Source organism: Dermacentor albipictus, chromosome 1 (genome assembly GCF_038994185.2).
Source record: "Dermacentor albipictus isolate Rhodes 1998 colony chromosome 1, USDA_Dalb.pri_finalv2, whole genome shotgun sequence".
In the NCBI taxonomy this organism is placed as follows: Eukaryota; Metazoa; Arthropoda; class Arachnida; order Ixodida; family Ixodidae; genus Dermacentor; species Dermacentor albipictus.
In genome coordinates, this window is record NC_091821.1 from 158,114,394 (window position 1) to 158,130,532 (window position 16,139).

At 47.1% G+C, this 16,139-nt stretch overlaps 1 protein-coding gene across 1 annotated transcript; it reads left to right on the forward strand.

Moving 5' to 3' along the window:
- The first annotated feature begins 1,854 nt into the window (after window positions 1-1,854).
- On the forward strand, window positions 1,855-15,831 carry LOC135910355 (uncharacterized). The gene is made up of 20 exons (XM_070528215.1): window positions 1,855-4,927; window positions 5,003-5,202; window positions 5,278-5,476; window positions 9,042-9,238; window positions 9,316-9,789; window positions 9,886-10,061; window positions 10,137-10,335; window positions 10,413-10,526; window positions 10,686-10,885; window positions 10,961-11,157; window positions 11,235-11,431; window positions 11,509-11,708; window positions 11,784-11,980; window positions 12,056-12,530; window positions 12,606-12,802; window positions 12,880-13,079; window positions 13,140-13,627; window positions 13,703-13,901; window positions 13,977-14,177; window positions 14,254-15,831. Exons 5-10 carry the CDS (start codon window positions 9,361-9,363, stop codon window positions 11,121-11,123), a joined length of 1,281 nt encoding a protein of 426 aa, XP_070384316.1. The 5' UTR covers window positions 1,855-4,927; window positions 5,003-5,202; window positions 5,278-5,476; window positions 9,042-9,238; window positions 9,316-9,360; the 3' UTR covers window positions 11,124-11,157; window positions 11,235-11,431; window positions 11,509-11,708; window positions 11,784-11,980; window positions 12,056-12,530; window positions 12,606-12,802; window positions 12,880-13,079; window positions 13,140-13,627; window positions 13,703-13,901; window positions 13,977-14,177; window positions 14,254-15,831.
- The last annotated feature ends 308 nt before the right edge of the window (window positions 15,832-16,139 follow it).

Sequence of the window (16,139 nt, forward strand, 5' to 3'; positions counted from 1 at the left end):
CGCCTTATGTCATCTCAATCAATGGGCGGACCATTTCCTATGTCAGAGCCCAGAGGTTTCTTGGCGTAATTATCGACCGAGACCTCTGTTGGAGCCCGCACGTGGCCTACAAGAAACGGCGCCTGACAGCAACCTCCCAGTTGTTTAACTACTTGACAGGAAAGACGTGGGGGATGTCAGTTGACACAATGATGAAACTCTACAGATCTCTTTCTTGGGTTTTTAAGATATAGTCTATATCTGTACTGAACAACACCTGCAAGAAATATTCGTGTTCTGCAGGCAGCACAAGCTCAAGCACTCAGTTTGCCTTGGTTTGCCCAGATGCACGTCAACAGAGGCTACTATTGCGATTGCTCGGGACCATCCAATGCAAACTCGCATCACGGTGGAAGCCCTGAGAACGCACATCAGACATTTTGCACGTGTCCCCTATCGCCACCTGGCAACACTGCCTTCAGACAGGCACCAATCATCACTCTAAAACTATCGTCAAGTACAACGACAAACTTCCCTCGGGCTTCACTGCTGCACCTAAAGCATCGATACTCCTTGGTGTCTTGTCAGCCCCACAGTCCATCTCGGCGTACCAGGAATCGGGAAAAAGTCTGAGCTGTCGTGAGCTGTCGTCGCCTGTGCTGAAACAACTGTCTCTGCTTCTTCTGCACGAGAGGTACGCGGACAGTGCACATATTTATACTGATGGTTCCACAAACATACAATGTTCGTCCGGTGCTGTGGTCGCCCCAGCAAGAGGTATTACCACCAGCTTTAGGACTTACCACCCAACGACATCAACATCTGCGGAACTAGCTGCTTTTCGCGCTGCACTTTGTTTCGTCAATCGGGAACCATCTCGACAATGGTCAATTTTCAGCGACTCAAAGGCAGCCCTACAATATGTGCTATCAGCTCTGCGTCGCGGGCCATTCGAACAGCTCGTGCTCGTTATTAGATGCCTACTCCATACATCACATGAGAAAGGACATCACGTGACGTTTCAGTGGCTGCCAAGTCACTGCGGCGTCATAGGTAATGAAGACGCCGATAAAGCCGCTTGGACAGCTCTTGAAGACACACAGGAAGAGGCCATACCACTTTCACGGTCCGACGCAGCCAGCATAATTCGAGTGCTTGCACGGGAGATCACGCTCTCTGTGGTGCACACCAAGCAGCCAGACCAACCGGAGCAATCGTCAACACGACCTGCCTTCCTTGATGCATCTCCGTATTCCAACTGGACTCCGCCGAAGTGAGGCCACCCTGCTTTATCGCTTATGGCTGAGGGGTGGCCTTCACGAAATCTTACTAGTTTCGAATTGGAATGGCCGACAATGCTCTCTGCTACGCCTGTCTTTGCGAGGAGACGCTGGAACACATTCTGCGCGACTGTCCTGAGTATAATGTTCAGAGACAGACCCTGGCGTCCGTTCTAGCGCTCCTTGAGAATAGACTATTGTCAGTTGCAACTATTTTCACATATCGCCGTCAGACATCGCATCTGAAGGCGACGAAGGGATTACTTCGGTTTATGAAGGAGACGGGCTTGGACAAGTGACAGTGATGTTACGTACCGCGCAAGAGTTTGTGTGTGCAGTGTTGTGTGCTCCCTATCTCTTCTTCCTATCTTTCATTCCCCATCCCGCCCCCATGTGTAGGGTAGCAAACCGGTTAAGCTAAACTGGTTAACCTCCCTGCCTTCCTTCTCCACTTTTTCCTTCATTCGTTCCTACCGTCTGCTTTCCATTGCGGCTCACAAGCATATTTAGCGGGCGGTTCTGCACATCTAGTCTGCGGCCGTGTTACGTCTGGATTTTTCTCGCTGGTGGCTTTCAGCTGGGAGACGCAGATTCGTTAAACTCCCTGCACTACTTCTGACAAGTACCATCTATACACTGCAATGGTAATACGGTTGTTTCCTGGTGTGGCGGATAAGCCCTGTGGCATTTAAGGTTCCGAACGTCAGCTTTTGAATGAAGCCGTGTTTTCCTCTGACGGCTATGGTTAGTGTTCTCGCAGTGCTCCTTAATCCTGTTGCTACACCTTGCCGGTCCCGCAAGTACACAAACTTTGTGGGCTTCCGATGAAATTTGCTGTCAAATGTATTTACTATGCAGTCCTTCGAGGTTAGGTTTATGCTTCAGAAAACTTCGCCACAGAGTTTCCAAAAGGCTTTTGTATGTCGCTCTCGCAGTAAGACGACGTTGAATTTCTTCCGTTCGTGGTTATTTTTCTTAGCTGATTTCATTTCCTCACCCGTAATTTATTTCGTCTACTCGGAGTGCCACATTTTTCACAATGCTTTGGTAACTCTACGTAGTCTTACCTTTGTCGAAGGTTGCCATCCTATTATTTAATACCCCCCCCCCCCTCCAGTGTTCTCCGCAGAAACTGGGAGGAAAACTGGGTTCGCAGAATAGGCTCTCCAGGTCCATCGTGAACTTGTGAACGATTGTTTCCTAATGATACAACGTACTTCGTATACTCGGGTGTATAGTTCTCCATTATGCAGTACACATCCACCGATCGCTTTCCGCGGTAGACTTGAAAACTACGAAAGAGCCTTCACAGAAACCGCCCCTACAATGTTTTGGGGAGGAAATTTCCACTTGGCGATAGGTCATAAATTGTTCACTTGTTTATTGACGTAATGTTCCTGTGACCGCATTCAATCCCTTATTCGTTCTCCTGAAAGCCTTGCATTGTTGCTGTGCTATGTTCGAACTGAGAAACGCCGAAAATAGTGTAGAAAACCGATGTGAAGCGCCTCCAACAGTTCCGCAGTGTACACCTCTTGCCACGGCACTTGTGAAAGTTGCCTTACTTTTTTTGTAGTTGCTCCCAGCGCACCGTTGAAACGTAGACCAGTTATTTCAGACAATTTGGTCTTCGTTACTCTATCCTCAAGAGGAGGTACTTCTTACAAGGATCTGGAATTGTATCTTCGCCACACAACGCACTGTCGTATTATTTCTTACACGTATACGCGCCAGTGTACCGCGTACTCCACCGTGAAGTTTGTCCATATACATGTCGCACCAATAGTCAACAGATTTCTTCCATTTACATGTGATCGGGTGCTGCTCGTCTTGTGATACGGGACCTACCGAAAGCGTCTTTGAAGTCTCATTGGGTCTTTATCGTAATATATCTGGTATTCACCTACTGTCTGCACATTCGCTTGATTGCTGAATTTCTGCGATTTTTCAATATACACACTTTGTTCTGGCCAAATGAGACAGGTGTCGGCGGTATTTACTTCTTCTGCTTTTAATGGACCGTAGAACTTGTCCTCCAAAATTATTCACGGAACGAAACATTCACGTTGTTGCTCTCTAAATATTCAAGTATATACTGCCGAACTTGTCAACTTCAGTGCCTCTTCTTGAGATCATTTTCGACGTATATCTGACACGAGAATCCTTTCCGTTCATTATTATACGGAATTTTGTAACGGTTATTTGGTCTGTAGCAACTGGGATCCCTTCCATGAAATTTTTCACTACGACATCTTTTCTACGGTCACTCCTGGTTATATCTGCCCAACGTTTCACTGCTATTGACGTATCCTCATCGTTCTCCTACTGAGTAATTCTTTTTATCTTGTAGTCTGTGTCCAACGGGTGCTTCATGCATTTTCTTTCTCCAATGCAGCACGATTGTGGTCCTATACTTTCCTGTTGCCTCCAAGTTCTAATTTGCGAGACTGCAGACGGTGTTCATTAGAGCTACGGTGTTCATTGCCAGGACCAGCACCGTCTCCGCTCTGATACAACAGTACCATGAATGCTGCACTTGAATACACCGCCGGGCTTGCATCCGAGAAGTGTCAATGCTTACGTTCGGTTTCTTGTTGTCGATACGCGCTTGAGGCATTTAGTCTTTTATCTTCCTCGGTATATTTCTCCATAGATCACTTCGTCTGGGAGAGGGTTGTCCCAAGATTCCGGTTTCTTTCCTGTCATTGAATACCGATATTAGCTGTTACAGTGCAGGACGTTAGAAATTCCAGCCGACCTAATATTTTTACCCTGGCTTTAAGTACTTTTCGATTCCTGAGCAATTCACTCGCGTCTTCACATCGATATGATAGCAGAATACCGTCGGCCGTGTCACAGTTCATTCCTAGAATACGGGTTTGGCTTGATCAATTAAGAACGGCACCTTGAAGCGCTTTTAAATTCTCATTTCTTAACTGTTTGATGTCCCTTTCCAAAGATTCACTGCTTGCAAATAGTTTTGCTTCTATGTACACGTCTTTAGCCTGGTTTCTTATGATATCCAAGCGTAACTTCATCAACGCAAACTTATTTATGTTTGCTGTCATTACAAGAATTTCCTCGAAAATTCATTAACACTGTTGGTACATCTGCATTCAAATTTCCTCCTGTCTGAAGATAATCATTCGGAACACTCCTGATCTTGACCACGAGGCGTCAAATACTACGCTTAATTTTCTTGCTAGTTGGTCTTTTCGAATTGCTTGGTGGCGCTATATGGTAATTATTGTTCAGATTCTTCCGAGCACGCTCGCTTTTCCATTCCAAGCGTGAAACATCTCGCGTTGAACAGTCATAGTTCTATCTCGGTACTGAATTTGTCTAGTGTCTTCGAGATCGTCTTCCGATTGCTACTTCGTTGATTTCCACGTTAACTTGCACTATCCTTCTGAATAGTCCTTGTGACTACATAGTCCACTTCATGCATCGTTTCTTTCTGAGGAGATAATCCAGTATATTCCGCCATCAAAAAGTTCAAAATGGAAGTCGTCAGTTTCTGCGGCGTTAAGAACCATGGCAAGTTTCGCGTTTCGCAGTTCTCTTCTACACATGGGTCAGGCAGAATCCAGTCGGGAATTTTCTATTTTCCATTGTATCTTCGTTTCATCTTTCCACTGGACTTGTCTCCTCGCCCGGCACTACTACTGGTAAGTGTCGTTTACACGGGACTCGTATTACGGTTGTCCTCCACTGTTTGCCAAATACGCACTGTGTCGTTACAGGTTCTGCAATCCTACTTCCAACTGCGGTCCTCAAGCGTACCCAGCGTGCCCCTGCACTACTCTACGGTCTCCGCTTCAAAACATTACTTCAGGCTAGAGCATCACCTGTTCCAGGAGCGACTGTTACTGCTTCTACATTCCCTCCCCAGTGGAGCCCTGCTGGTAGACTGAACTTGTCTCCTCGCCCTGCACTACTACTGGTAAGTGTCGTTTACAGGGGACTCTTATTAGGACTGTAATCCAGTATTTAACAGTTAAGCACTGTGCTGCTACAGGTTCTGCATTCCCGTTTTCAACTGCGGTCCCCAAGCGTACCCAGCATGCCTCTGCACTACTCTACGGTCAGCGCTCCAAAAGATTACTTTGGCCACGAGCATCACCTATTCCAGGAGCGACTACTACTGCTTCTACATTCCCTCGTTAGTGGCGGGCGTGTTGGAAGACTGGTTGTCCCCTCGCCCTGCACTACTACTGGTAAATGTCGTTTGCTTGGGACTCGTACTATGGCTGTGTCAATCAGAATTTATTGTTACAAGTTGGGCTACATTACAAGTATTTAGTATGCAGGAGGAGATCCCATAGTCATACTGTATCGGGACCTTCTGTGCAAGAAAAGTTAAGATAGTTGAGATCTCAAAGCAAGAGTAGCATATTATGTAGTATAGAAACAACAGGAAATGAACATGTACAAAGCAAAAATACAGAATTCATTACAAATAACAAGGTTTAGCTTATCTCATGGTAACAAGAAGAATGGTATGGGAATAAAATACCGGGAGTTTATCTACAAAAAAAAGAAAAAAACGGACAGAAAACGGTTACAGTAAATTTTATTAGTCTGTCAATAATAGATGCCTGTTTAGTTCCTTTTTGAATTAGTGTAAAGATCTTTTGCTTTTCATAATGAGAAGTGTTCCATAATCATATGAAAGAATTTCATGGTTTGTTTACCGTAGTTAGTGCGGATTCTTGGTGAAAGAAAATTGTTATTCAACGTTAATCTGGTGGTACTATGAATTGTCAGGTTAGGTGGTGTAAATGTGATCGATGGTAGCTCATTACGTAGAAATCTTTAGGAAGAAATACCTCTGTTATATTAAGTGAGCCCAGAAATAGTAAGGTTGTTCTCGTGTAGTTAAGGAAGTGGGATTAGAAAAGCGTGAACTGCAAGTAATTACGATGGCTCGGTTCTGAACTGTCTGTAGAGGCAATATGAGTATTATAGCTGGTTCCCCAACATATTATACCTTAAGTAATGAGTGGACGAAAGAGTGGTAAAGTGAGAGCGATGTGGTACGTGTGAAGTAAGCGCGTGCTTTAATCAAGATGCGCATACCGTAAGCTATTTCCTTCTTTGTGAGCCGTATGATTGTAATATTTCAGATTACAATAAAGTAGAATGCCAAGGAAAGATGAACTTGAATGAAGGCATTAGGGACCAACACTAATAGGTGGAATGGAAGCTGTTTTGCTGATGTGAAGTGAACGCAACAAATTTAGTCTTAGTTGCATTAGTAGATAACATGTTACTATTACACCACCTTAGAATGTTTTCTAAGTCAGCATTTAGCTTATTAACGAGAGATATCGTTATGAAGTGAATATTGTGGTATCATCAGCGTACAGAATGCATTTTGTCGAAGAAAGACAATTGGGTAAATCATTATTATAAACTATACAGAAGTGGCCCTAAGATGGAGCCCTGGGGCACACCGATGTTTGTAGTTCGCTTTCGAAAATAGGCACTGGAAACAAACAACTTAAACGTGGTTATATAAGTAGCTTTTGAGTAGCGAAAGGGCAGTACCGAAAATGCCAGTTGTTTCGAGCTTAGAGAATAGGATATTATGATTTATGCAATCAAATGCTTGCGTTAATCGATGAAAACTGAGGCGGCGAGAAATCCCTCGTCGATAAATTTTAGTTAGTCCGTAAGATGATTAAGTGCCAGCTCTGTGGAATACCCATGGCGAAAATCGAACTGGCATGCAGATACGATAATAAATTTAGATAATTAGTTAGCCGCATTTCAATTAGTTTCTCAATATCTATCCCAAATAACGGCAGGATGCAAATAGGTCTGTAGTTGTGCAATAATGAGCTATGGCCTTTTTTGCAAACTGGGATAACCTTGCCACGCTTCAGTTGAGAAGGAAATAATCCAGTCTTGAATAATAAACAATAAATGAAAGTGTCTGAAATTATGTGCGTAATTAATGTTAGCTCGGTGGACCTCATCAATTCCACGGCTTGTCACTTTTAGGTGATTTATAACAGCAGCTAATTCTTCTGGCGTTGTAGGAAATAAAAAGAATGAATGAGACGGTTCATCTTGATGATCTGCGCAGGAGTAAGTGGATTGTTAGGAAAGAAACAAACTACTAAAAGCCTCGCCAGGGGAATCGAGCTCTACTCCATCGTTTAAAATTCTGGATGCCTGGTTTAGTCGTGTGTCTATTTAAAAAGGATTTGAGAAGCTCGAATTTCTATTTAGTGTTATTAGCCGCCTGTAAAATTCTTTGCTCGAAATACAATCGTTTAGCTGATTTTATTTTACAGTTAAGAGTGTCACAGAAGTTCTAAATCGGGCACGTAGGTGCATGTTAAATGGTTTCCTTTGTTTTCCTGTAATTTATCCCGTTTGCGCATTTCTGCTAACTGCTGTGAGAGCCATGGATTGTGAGAAAATGACACATTATTCTTCCATTTCTTTTTGGAGCCAAACTTTCAGAAGTATGTCATAAGTGAAAAAAAATTTTGGAAAAGGCTTTGTGGGTCGTTTAGGGATTTATTTTGAGACCAATTTGTATTTGCTACAGTAGTTATGACGCCATCTTTGTCAAGAACATCATTAGTGTGAGAAAGGAGGTAAGGTCGCACATTAGAACTGAAAAGTAAAAGCAGGGGGTAATTAATGATCACTGATGTCGATGTGCAAAACCTTTGCCTCTGGTGAATTAATCAGGTTAGAAAAAGCATGATCAATAAGTGTGCCTGTACCATAAAAGACTTCGCGTGTGGGAACGTTAATTAAGCCATGATATTCGTAGCTATGGACTGAACTAGTGTAGTTAATACAAATAGGTTATGTTTCGAGTAAATTAATGTTTATCACCATATTATAACAGTTTTGATTTCTAGTGGTACAGTATCTAAAATATGATCGAGATTTTTACAGAATTCATTGGCTGACGATGAGGGAGAACGGTAAATGCAGCCAAATTTGAAATTCTTGCTATGCTGAGCAAGAAAGCAGTTACTGAATTCAATCCAAACAGATTCGCACTAAGTAACCGTTAAGGATAGATCATGTCTTCTTCGATAAGCAATATTAGACGAAACATATATGGCAGCACTACCGTGATTATTCACCAATCTGTTGCAGTATTTTGCTTTATAGTTAGGGAAGCAATACAAATTTTTGTCATGGTCAGATAACCAGGTTTCAGTACGGGCAGTTGGTGAAAACGGACTAGTTAGCGATGGGAGGAAATTATTGATAGCGTCGAAGTGTTTACGAAGACTCCTAGCAATAAAATGAATGATGGAATGAAATCCGCTTAAGAATTCAAGTGATTAGATTTCAGTATAGAAGCCATGTTTGTTAATTGGTTAAACAATTATGCCTAGTCTAATTTGGTTAGGTCGAATTCGTCACGAGTAGGCAGAACTTTGCTGTTGGTAGTCTTCCTAGCCTTAGTTTCGCAGTTGCCCGTCCAAAGGAACATCCAGTTATTCCTTCAACGTAAGAGCCTTGGAAAAGAGAGCCGTGTTAGATGGGGTCAAATGCTCATTTACAAAAATGGAAGCGTTGGAAGAGTCGGAAAATGTAATGGCGATAAAACAATGTTTGGCTTCACGCGCTTTGCTAACAGTCGGCTTTCTTAGTTATTAATGGAAACAAGCGTGGATATTTTTCTTGTCATTAGAAGTGGTGGGAACGCGATGAACAATGTGCAAATCGCTAGGCCATACGGGACGGGCAATTCTGTCCCCTACCTCCTCTAGTGTTTCACAAATAAGCACGGTGTCGTTACAGGTTCTGCACTCCCGTTTTCGATTGCGGTGGGTATCTAGCACGCTCCTGCACATCGACTCTACGGTCTGCGCCTGAAAAGACTACTTCGGCCACGAGCATCACCTGTTCCAGGAAATACCACTACTGCTTCTACATTCACTCGCCAGTGGCGTCCTGCTGGTAGAGTGGACTTGTCTTCTGGCCCTGCACTACTGCTGGTAAGTATCATTTACGCGGGACTCATATTAGGACTCTGTCTCCTAGTGTTTAACAAATAAGCACTCTACCGCTACAGGTTCTGCATTCCCGTTTTCAACTGCGGTCCTCAAGCGTACCCAGCATGCCCCTGCACTACTCTACGGTCAGCGTTACAAAAGATTACTTCGGCCACGAGAATCACCTGTTCCAGGAGCTACTACTGCTTCTACATTCCCTTGCCAGTGGAGCCCTGCTGGTAGACTGGACTTGTCTCCTCGCCCTGCACTACTACTGGTACGCGTCGTTTACACGGGACTCGTATTACGGCTGTGTCCTCCACTGTTCAAGAAATACGCACTCTGCCGCTACGGGTTCTGCATTCCCGTGTTCAACTGCGGTCCTGAAGCGTACCCAGCGTGTCCCTGCACTACTCTACGGTCAGCGCTACAAAAGATTACTTCGGCCACGAGCATCAGCTGTTCCAGGAGCGACCTATACTGCTTCTACATTCCCTCGCCAGTGGCGTCCTGCTGGTAGAGTGGACTTGTCTCCTCGCCCTGCACTACTACTGGTAAGTGTCGTTTACAGGGGACTCTTATTAAGATTGTAATCCAGTGTTTAACAAATCAGCATTGTGCCGCTCCAGGTTCTGCATTCCCGTTTTCAGTTGCGGTCCTCAAGCATACCCAGCGTGCCCCTGCACTACTCTATGGTCAGCGCTACAAAAAATTACTTCGGCCACGAGCATCACCTGTTCCAGGAGCTACTACTGCTTCTACATTCCCTTGCCAGTGGAGCCCTGCTGGTAGACTGGACTTGTCTCCTCGCCCTGCACTACTACTGGTAAGTGTCGTTTACAGGGGACTCTTATTAGGATTGTAATCCAGTGTTTAACAAATAAGCATTGTGCCGCTCCAGGTTCTGCATTCCCGTTTTCAGTTGCGGTCCTCAAGCATACCCAGCGTGCCCCTGCACTACTCTACGGTCAGCGCTACAAAAGATTACTTCGGCCACGAGCATCAGCTGTTCCGGAGCGACCACTACTGCTTCTACATTGGCTCACCAGTGGCATCCTGCTGGTAGAGTGAACTTGTCTCCTCGCCCTGCACTTCTACTGGTGAGTGTCGTTTACACGGCACTCGTATTAGGACTCTGTCCTCCAGTGTTTAACAAATAAGCACTGTGCCGCTACAGGTTCTGCATTCCCGTTTTCAACTGCGGTCCTCAAGCGTACCCAGCGTGCCCCTGCACTACTCTACGGTCAGCGCTACAAAAGATTACTTCGGCCACGAGCATCACCTGTTCCAGGTGCGACCACTACTGCTTCTACATTCCCTCGCCAGTGGCGTCCTGCTGGTAGAGTGGACTTGTCTTCTGGCCCTGCACTACTGCTGGTATCATTTACGCGGGACTCATATTAGGACTCTGTCTCCTAGTGTTTAACAAATAAGCACTCTACCGCTACAGGTTCTGCATTCCCGTTTTCAACTGCGGTCCTCAAGCGTACCCAGCATGCCCCTGCACTACTCTACGGTCAGCGTTACAAAAGATTACTTCGGCCATGAGCATCACCTGTTCCAGGAGCGACCTATACTGCTTCTACATTCCCTCGCCAGTGGCGTCCTGCTGGTAGAGTGGACTTGTCTCCTCGCCCTGCACTACTACTGGTAAGTGTCGTTTACAGGGGACTCTTATTAAGATTGTAATTCAGTGTTTAACAAATAAGCATTGTGCCGCTCCAGGTTCTGCATTCCCGTTTTCAGTTGCGGTCCTCAAGCATACCCAGCGCGCCCCTGCACTACTCTACGGTCAGCGCTACAAAAGATTACTTCGGCCACGAGCATCACCTGTTCCAGGAGCTACTACTGCTTCTACATTCCCTCGCCAGTGGCGTCCTGCTGGTAAAGTGGACTTGTCTCCTCGCCCTGCACTACTACTGGTGAGTGTCGTTTACACGGCACTCGTATTAGGACTCTGTCCTCCAGTGTTTAACAAATACGCATTGTGCCGCTCCAGGTTCTGCATTCCCGTTTTCAGTTGCGGTCCTCAAGCATACCCAGCGCGCCCCTGCACTACTCTACGGTCAGCGCTACAAAAGATTACTTCGGCCACGAGCAACACCTGTTCCAGGAGCTACTACTGCTTCTACATTTCCTTGCCAGTGGAGCCTTGCTGGTAGACTGGACTTGTCTCTTCGCCCTGCACTACTACTGGTGAGTGTCGTTTACACGGCACTCGTATTAGGACTCTGTCCTCCAGTGTTTAACAAATAAGCACTGTGCCGCTACAGGTTCTGCATTCCCGTTTTCAACTGCGGTCCTCAAGCGTACCCAGAATGCCCCTGCACTACTCTACGGTCAGCGTTACAAAAGATTACTTTGGCCACGAGCATCACCTGTTCCAGGAGCGACCTATACTGCTTCTACATTCCCTCGCCAGTTGCGTCCTGCTGGTAGAGTGGACTTGTCTCCTCGCCCTGCACTACTACTGGTAAGTGTCGTTTACAGGGGACTCTTATTAGGATTGTAATCCAGTGTTTAACAAATAAGCATTGTGCCGCTCCAGGTTCTGCATTCCCGTTTTCAGTTGCGGTCCTCAAGCATACCCAGCGCGCCCCTGCACTATTCTACGGTCAGCGCTCCAAAAGATTACTTCGACCACGAGCATCACCTGTTCCAGGAGCTACTACTGCTTCTACATTCCCTCGCCAGTGGAGCCCTGCTGGTAGACTGGACTTGTCTCCTCGCCGTGCACTACTACTGGTAAGTATTGTTTACGCGAGACTCATATTAGGACTCTGTCCTCCAGTGTAACAAATAAGCACTGTGCCGCTACAGGTTCTGCATTCCCGTTTTCAACTGCGGTCCTCAAGCGTACCCAGCGTGCCCCTGCACTACTCTACGGTCAGCGCTACAAAAGTTTACTTCGGCCAGGAGAATCAGCTGTTCCCGTAGCGACCACTACTGCTTCTACATTCCCTCGCCAGTGGCGTACTGTTGGTAGAGTGGACTTGTCTCCTCGCCCTGCACTACTACTGGCAAGTGTCGTTTACAGGGGAATCTTATTAGGACTGTAATCCAGTATTTAACAGATAAGCACTGTGCTGCTAGAGGTTCTGCATTCTCGTTTTCAACTGCGGTCCTCAAGCGTACCCAGCGTGCCCCTGCACTACTCTATGGTCAGCGCTACAAAAGATTACTTCGGCCACGAGCGTCACCTGTTAAAGGAGCGACGACTACTGCTTCTACATTCCCTCGCCAGTGGAGCCCTGCTGGTAGACTGGACTTGTCTCCTCGCCCTGCACTACTACTGGTAAGCGTCGTTTACACGGGACTCGTATTACGGCTGTCCTCCACTGTTCAACAAGTACGCACTCTGCCGCTACAGGTTCTGCATTCTAGTTTTCAACTGCGGTCGTCAAGCATACCCAGCGTGCCCCTGCACTATTCTACGGTCAGCGCTCCAAAAGATTACTTCGGCCACGAGCATCACCTGTTCCAGGAGCTACTACTGCTTCTACATTCCCTCGCCAGTGGAGCCCTGCTGGTAGACTGGACTTGTCTCCTCGCCGTGCACTACTACTGGTAAGTATCGTTTACGCGAGACTCATATTAGGACTCTGTCCTCCAGTGTATAACAAATAAGCACTGTGCCGCTACAGGTTCTGCATTCCCGTTTTCAACTGCGGTCCTCAAGCGTACCCAGCGTGCCCCTGCACTACTCTACGGTCAGCGCTACAAAAGTTTACTTCGGCCAGGAGAATCAGCTGTTCCAGTAGCGACCACTTCCGCTTCTACATTGGCTCGCCAGTGGTGTCCTGCTGGTAGAGTGGACTTGTCTCCTTGCCCTGCAGTACTACTGGTAAGTGTCGTTTTGGGGACTCTTATTAGGATTGTAATCCAGTGTTTAACACATAAGCAGTGTGCCGCTACAGGTTCTGCATTCCCGTTTTCAACTGCGGTCCTCAAGCGTACCCAGCGTGCCCCTGCACTACTCTACGGTCAGCGCTACAAAAGTTTACTTCGGCCAGGAGCATCACCTGTTCCAGGAGCGACCTATACTGCTTCTACATTACCTCGCCAGTGGAGCCCTGTTGGTAGACTGGACTTGTCTCCTCGCCCTGCACTACTACTGGAAACCGTCGTTTACACGGGACTCGTATTACGACTGTCCTCCACTGTTCAACAAATACGCACTCTGCCGCTACAGGTTCTGCATTCTCGTTTTCAACTGCGGTCGTCAAGCATACCCAGCGTGCCCCTGCACTACTCTACGGTCAGCGCTACGAAAGATTACTTCGGCCACGAGCATCACCTGTTCCAGGTGCGACCACTACTGCTTCTACATTCCCTCGCCAGTGGCGTACTGTTGGTAGAGTGGACTTGTCTCCTCGCCCTGCACTACTACTGGTAAGTGTCGTTTACAGGGGAATCTTATTAGGACTGTAATCCAGTATTTAACAGATAAGCACTGTGCTGCTACAGGTTCTGCATTCCCGTTTTCAACTGCGGTCCTCAAGCGTACCCAGCTTGCCCCTGCACTACTCTACGGTCAGCGCTACAAAAGATTACTTCGGCCACGAGCGTCACCTGTTAAAGGAGCGACCACTACTGCTTGTACATACCCTTGCCCGTGGCGTCCTGTTGGTAGAGTGGACTTGTCTCCTCGCCCTGCACTACTACTGTAAGTGTCGTTTACACGGGAGTCGTATTACGACTGTCCTTTAGAGCTTAACAAATGGGCACTATGTCGTTACAGGTGCTGCACTTCCGTTTTCGACTGCGGTGGGTACTTTGCAGACCCCTGCACATCGACTCTCCATTCTGCACTCATAAAGAGATTACTTCTGGCACCAGCATCAGCCGTTCCATGAGTGACTGCTATTGCTTCTATGTTCTCGCGCGGACGGCGTCTTGCTGGCAGATTGGACTTAGCGTGGTGCCTTTGCACTTAATTCTGGTAAATATCGCGTACACACGACTGTACTGTACCTACGTGTTTTCGAATGACCAACAAACGGCTTGTGTCGTTTCAGGTTCCCAGTGTTTGCTGTCGCTTGTGGCGCAAGAGAAATGTTTCAGCACGCTCATTTACTAGAACATCCCTAGCCTTGCCTCACGAGCAACCATCTTCAGCAAGGGCGCCCTGCCGCATCCTCTATACAACAAGCTTCCTCATACTCGTGAACGCGTCGCACGTCTGTCATGGCGGTGTCCTGCACTGTGTTGACGGCGTGTTCATGTCGTCACCGTCCCGCGACCGTCTATCCGATGTGCTCCTGCAGTTCGCTGTTGCCCTTTTCCGCAGGCATATTTAATAGGTTTAGTGAAGCAAGCTTCTCTACTTTAGGAGTGGTACGTTGCTCAGCGAATGGATGGCGCTTCTAGAAATCGGGTTAATACGAAGCAGATAAGTAAAAAAGGTTTGCTTACGTGGACGCCACTCAGTCCTTAATAAGGACTGTCAACGTTTTCATGAGCCAATCTGTAAATTTTTGGTGGCGAGAGTAATGGACGTTCATTGACATTGTGCACTTTTGTAGTAGTAGTATGCATGTCACCTACTGTGTGCTGTTTTTTTCGATCGAGAACGTGCATGGGCTCCTCTGCTAGCTGGCGCACTTCGAATTTTTATATTTTGGTAGCATTTCCAGCGTCAAAGTTGCTTCCCTTTTCCCAGTTCATTCCTGTTGAGAGAAATAAACTTTATTGTGAGACCAGGCTTCTTGAGCCCGGTGGGTGGCCCCCTCAGTCCAGGTAGCCATGGCTCGCTGCCGCCGCCCGAGCCCTGTACACCAATCGTAGCTGGCTGTCAGGGTCTTGCGTCACCAGCAGAGCCTCCCACTAATCCTCTGATCCTTCCTCCATATCCGCTTCTTCCTGCTTGGTGGTGATGATGACGCTGGCACTTGGCGGTTATTTCTGCACTCCAGCATCATGTGGCGCAAGGCGTTGGGCGTGTCCGGCGGGCAGAACTCGCAGTCTCGCCCGTAGGTGCCCGATACATGGCGTGCAGCAGTGTTCCTTGCGGGTCGGTTCCAGCCTGCAGTCTGCTCCAGGTTACCGCTTGCTCCCTACTCATAGTCTTATGCACAGGCGGGTAGCGATCGACGCCTCTGCTTCCTGTAGTGCGCCATGATGTCCGAGTACTTCATGGACATTCGTTCATCAACCTCGTCCCAGTCGTTGGTCCGTGTTCTCTGCGTGTCGGAGATGGCTCGGCGTGCATGATGTCGAGCCGCGGCGTGCGCCACCTGGTTCCCCGCGAGAGAGACTCGTGTTCCGGCGTCCAGAGGATTTGTGCTGTTTCAATCTAGGTGTTGGTCAGGATCTGAAGTGCTGCCTTTCCGATCCTTCCGTTCACTACCTCCTGCATGCTTCTTGCGAGTCCGTCGCCACGGTAACCAGGGTCTTCTTGCACGTTGCGATGGCCAGGGTTATGCCCAGCTCCTCCGCTGTGCTCGCGTCCTTGGCACGTATGGATATGGCTATAAGTTGTTCGCCCTTCTCGTCGACCACGCTGATTGCAAATCGGTCCTTCTGTACGCAGCTGCGTCCGTGTATCTCACATTTTCTTCTTTGCTGTTTGTGCGTTCTAGTGTGTGCTTGAGCACCTGTATTCTCGCCTGTCTGCTTGTCGTACTCGGTATGCATGTTACTGGGAATGGTACTTATGTGTAGCTTGTCCTTAATCTCGTGTGGGATAAGGTGCCTTTCATCCTCGACTTGGTAGCCCAGATCTTGGAGCAGGGCTCTTCCCGTTGTTGTTAGCTTTAGTCTCTGCAGTTGGTTGACGTTGTGCGCTTCCACGAGCTCTTCCCACGTGTTGTGAACTCCCATTTTGAGTAGTTTCACTGTGGATGTGGAAGGGGACAGATCCAACGCAATTTTGTAGGATTTTCTGATGAGGGCGTTTACTTTG

Coding starts and splice junctions, on each gene's coding strand:
- LOC135910355 (XM_070528215.1), top strand. CDS start 9,361: ATGCCCCTGCACTACTCTACGGTCAGCGTTACAAAAGATTACTTCGGC. Junction 10,527..10,685: donor ACGAGCATCACCTGTTCCAG/GTGCGACCACTA, acceptor CTACCGCTACAG/GTTCTGCATTCCCGTTTTCA. Junction 10,886..10,960: donor CTCGCCCTGCACTACTACTG/GTAAGTGTCGTT, acceptor GTGCCGCTCCAG/GTTCTGCATTCCCGTTTTCA.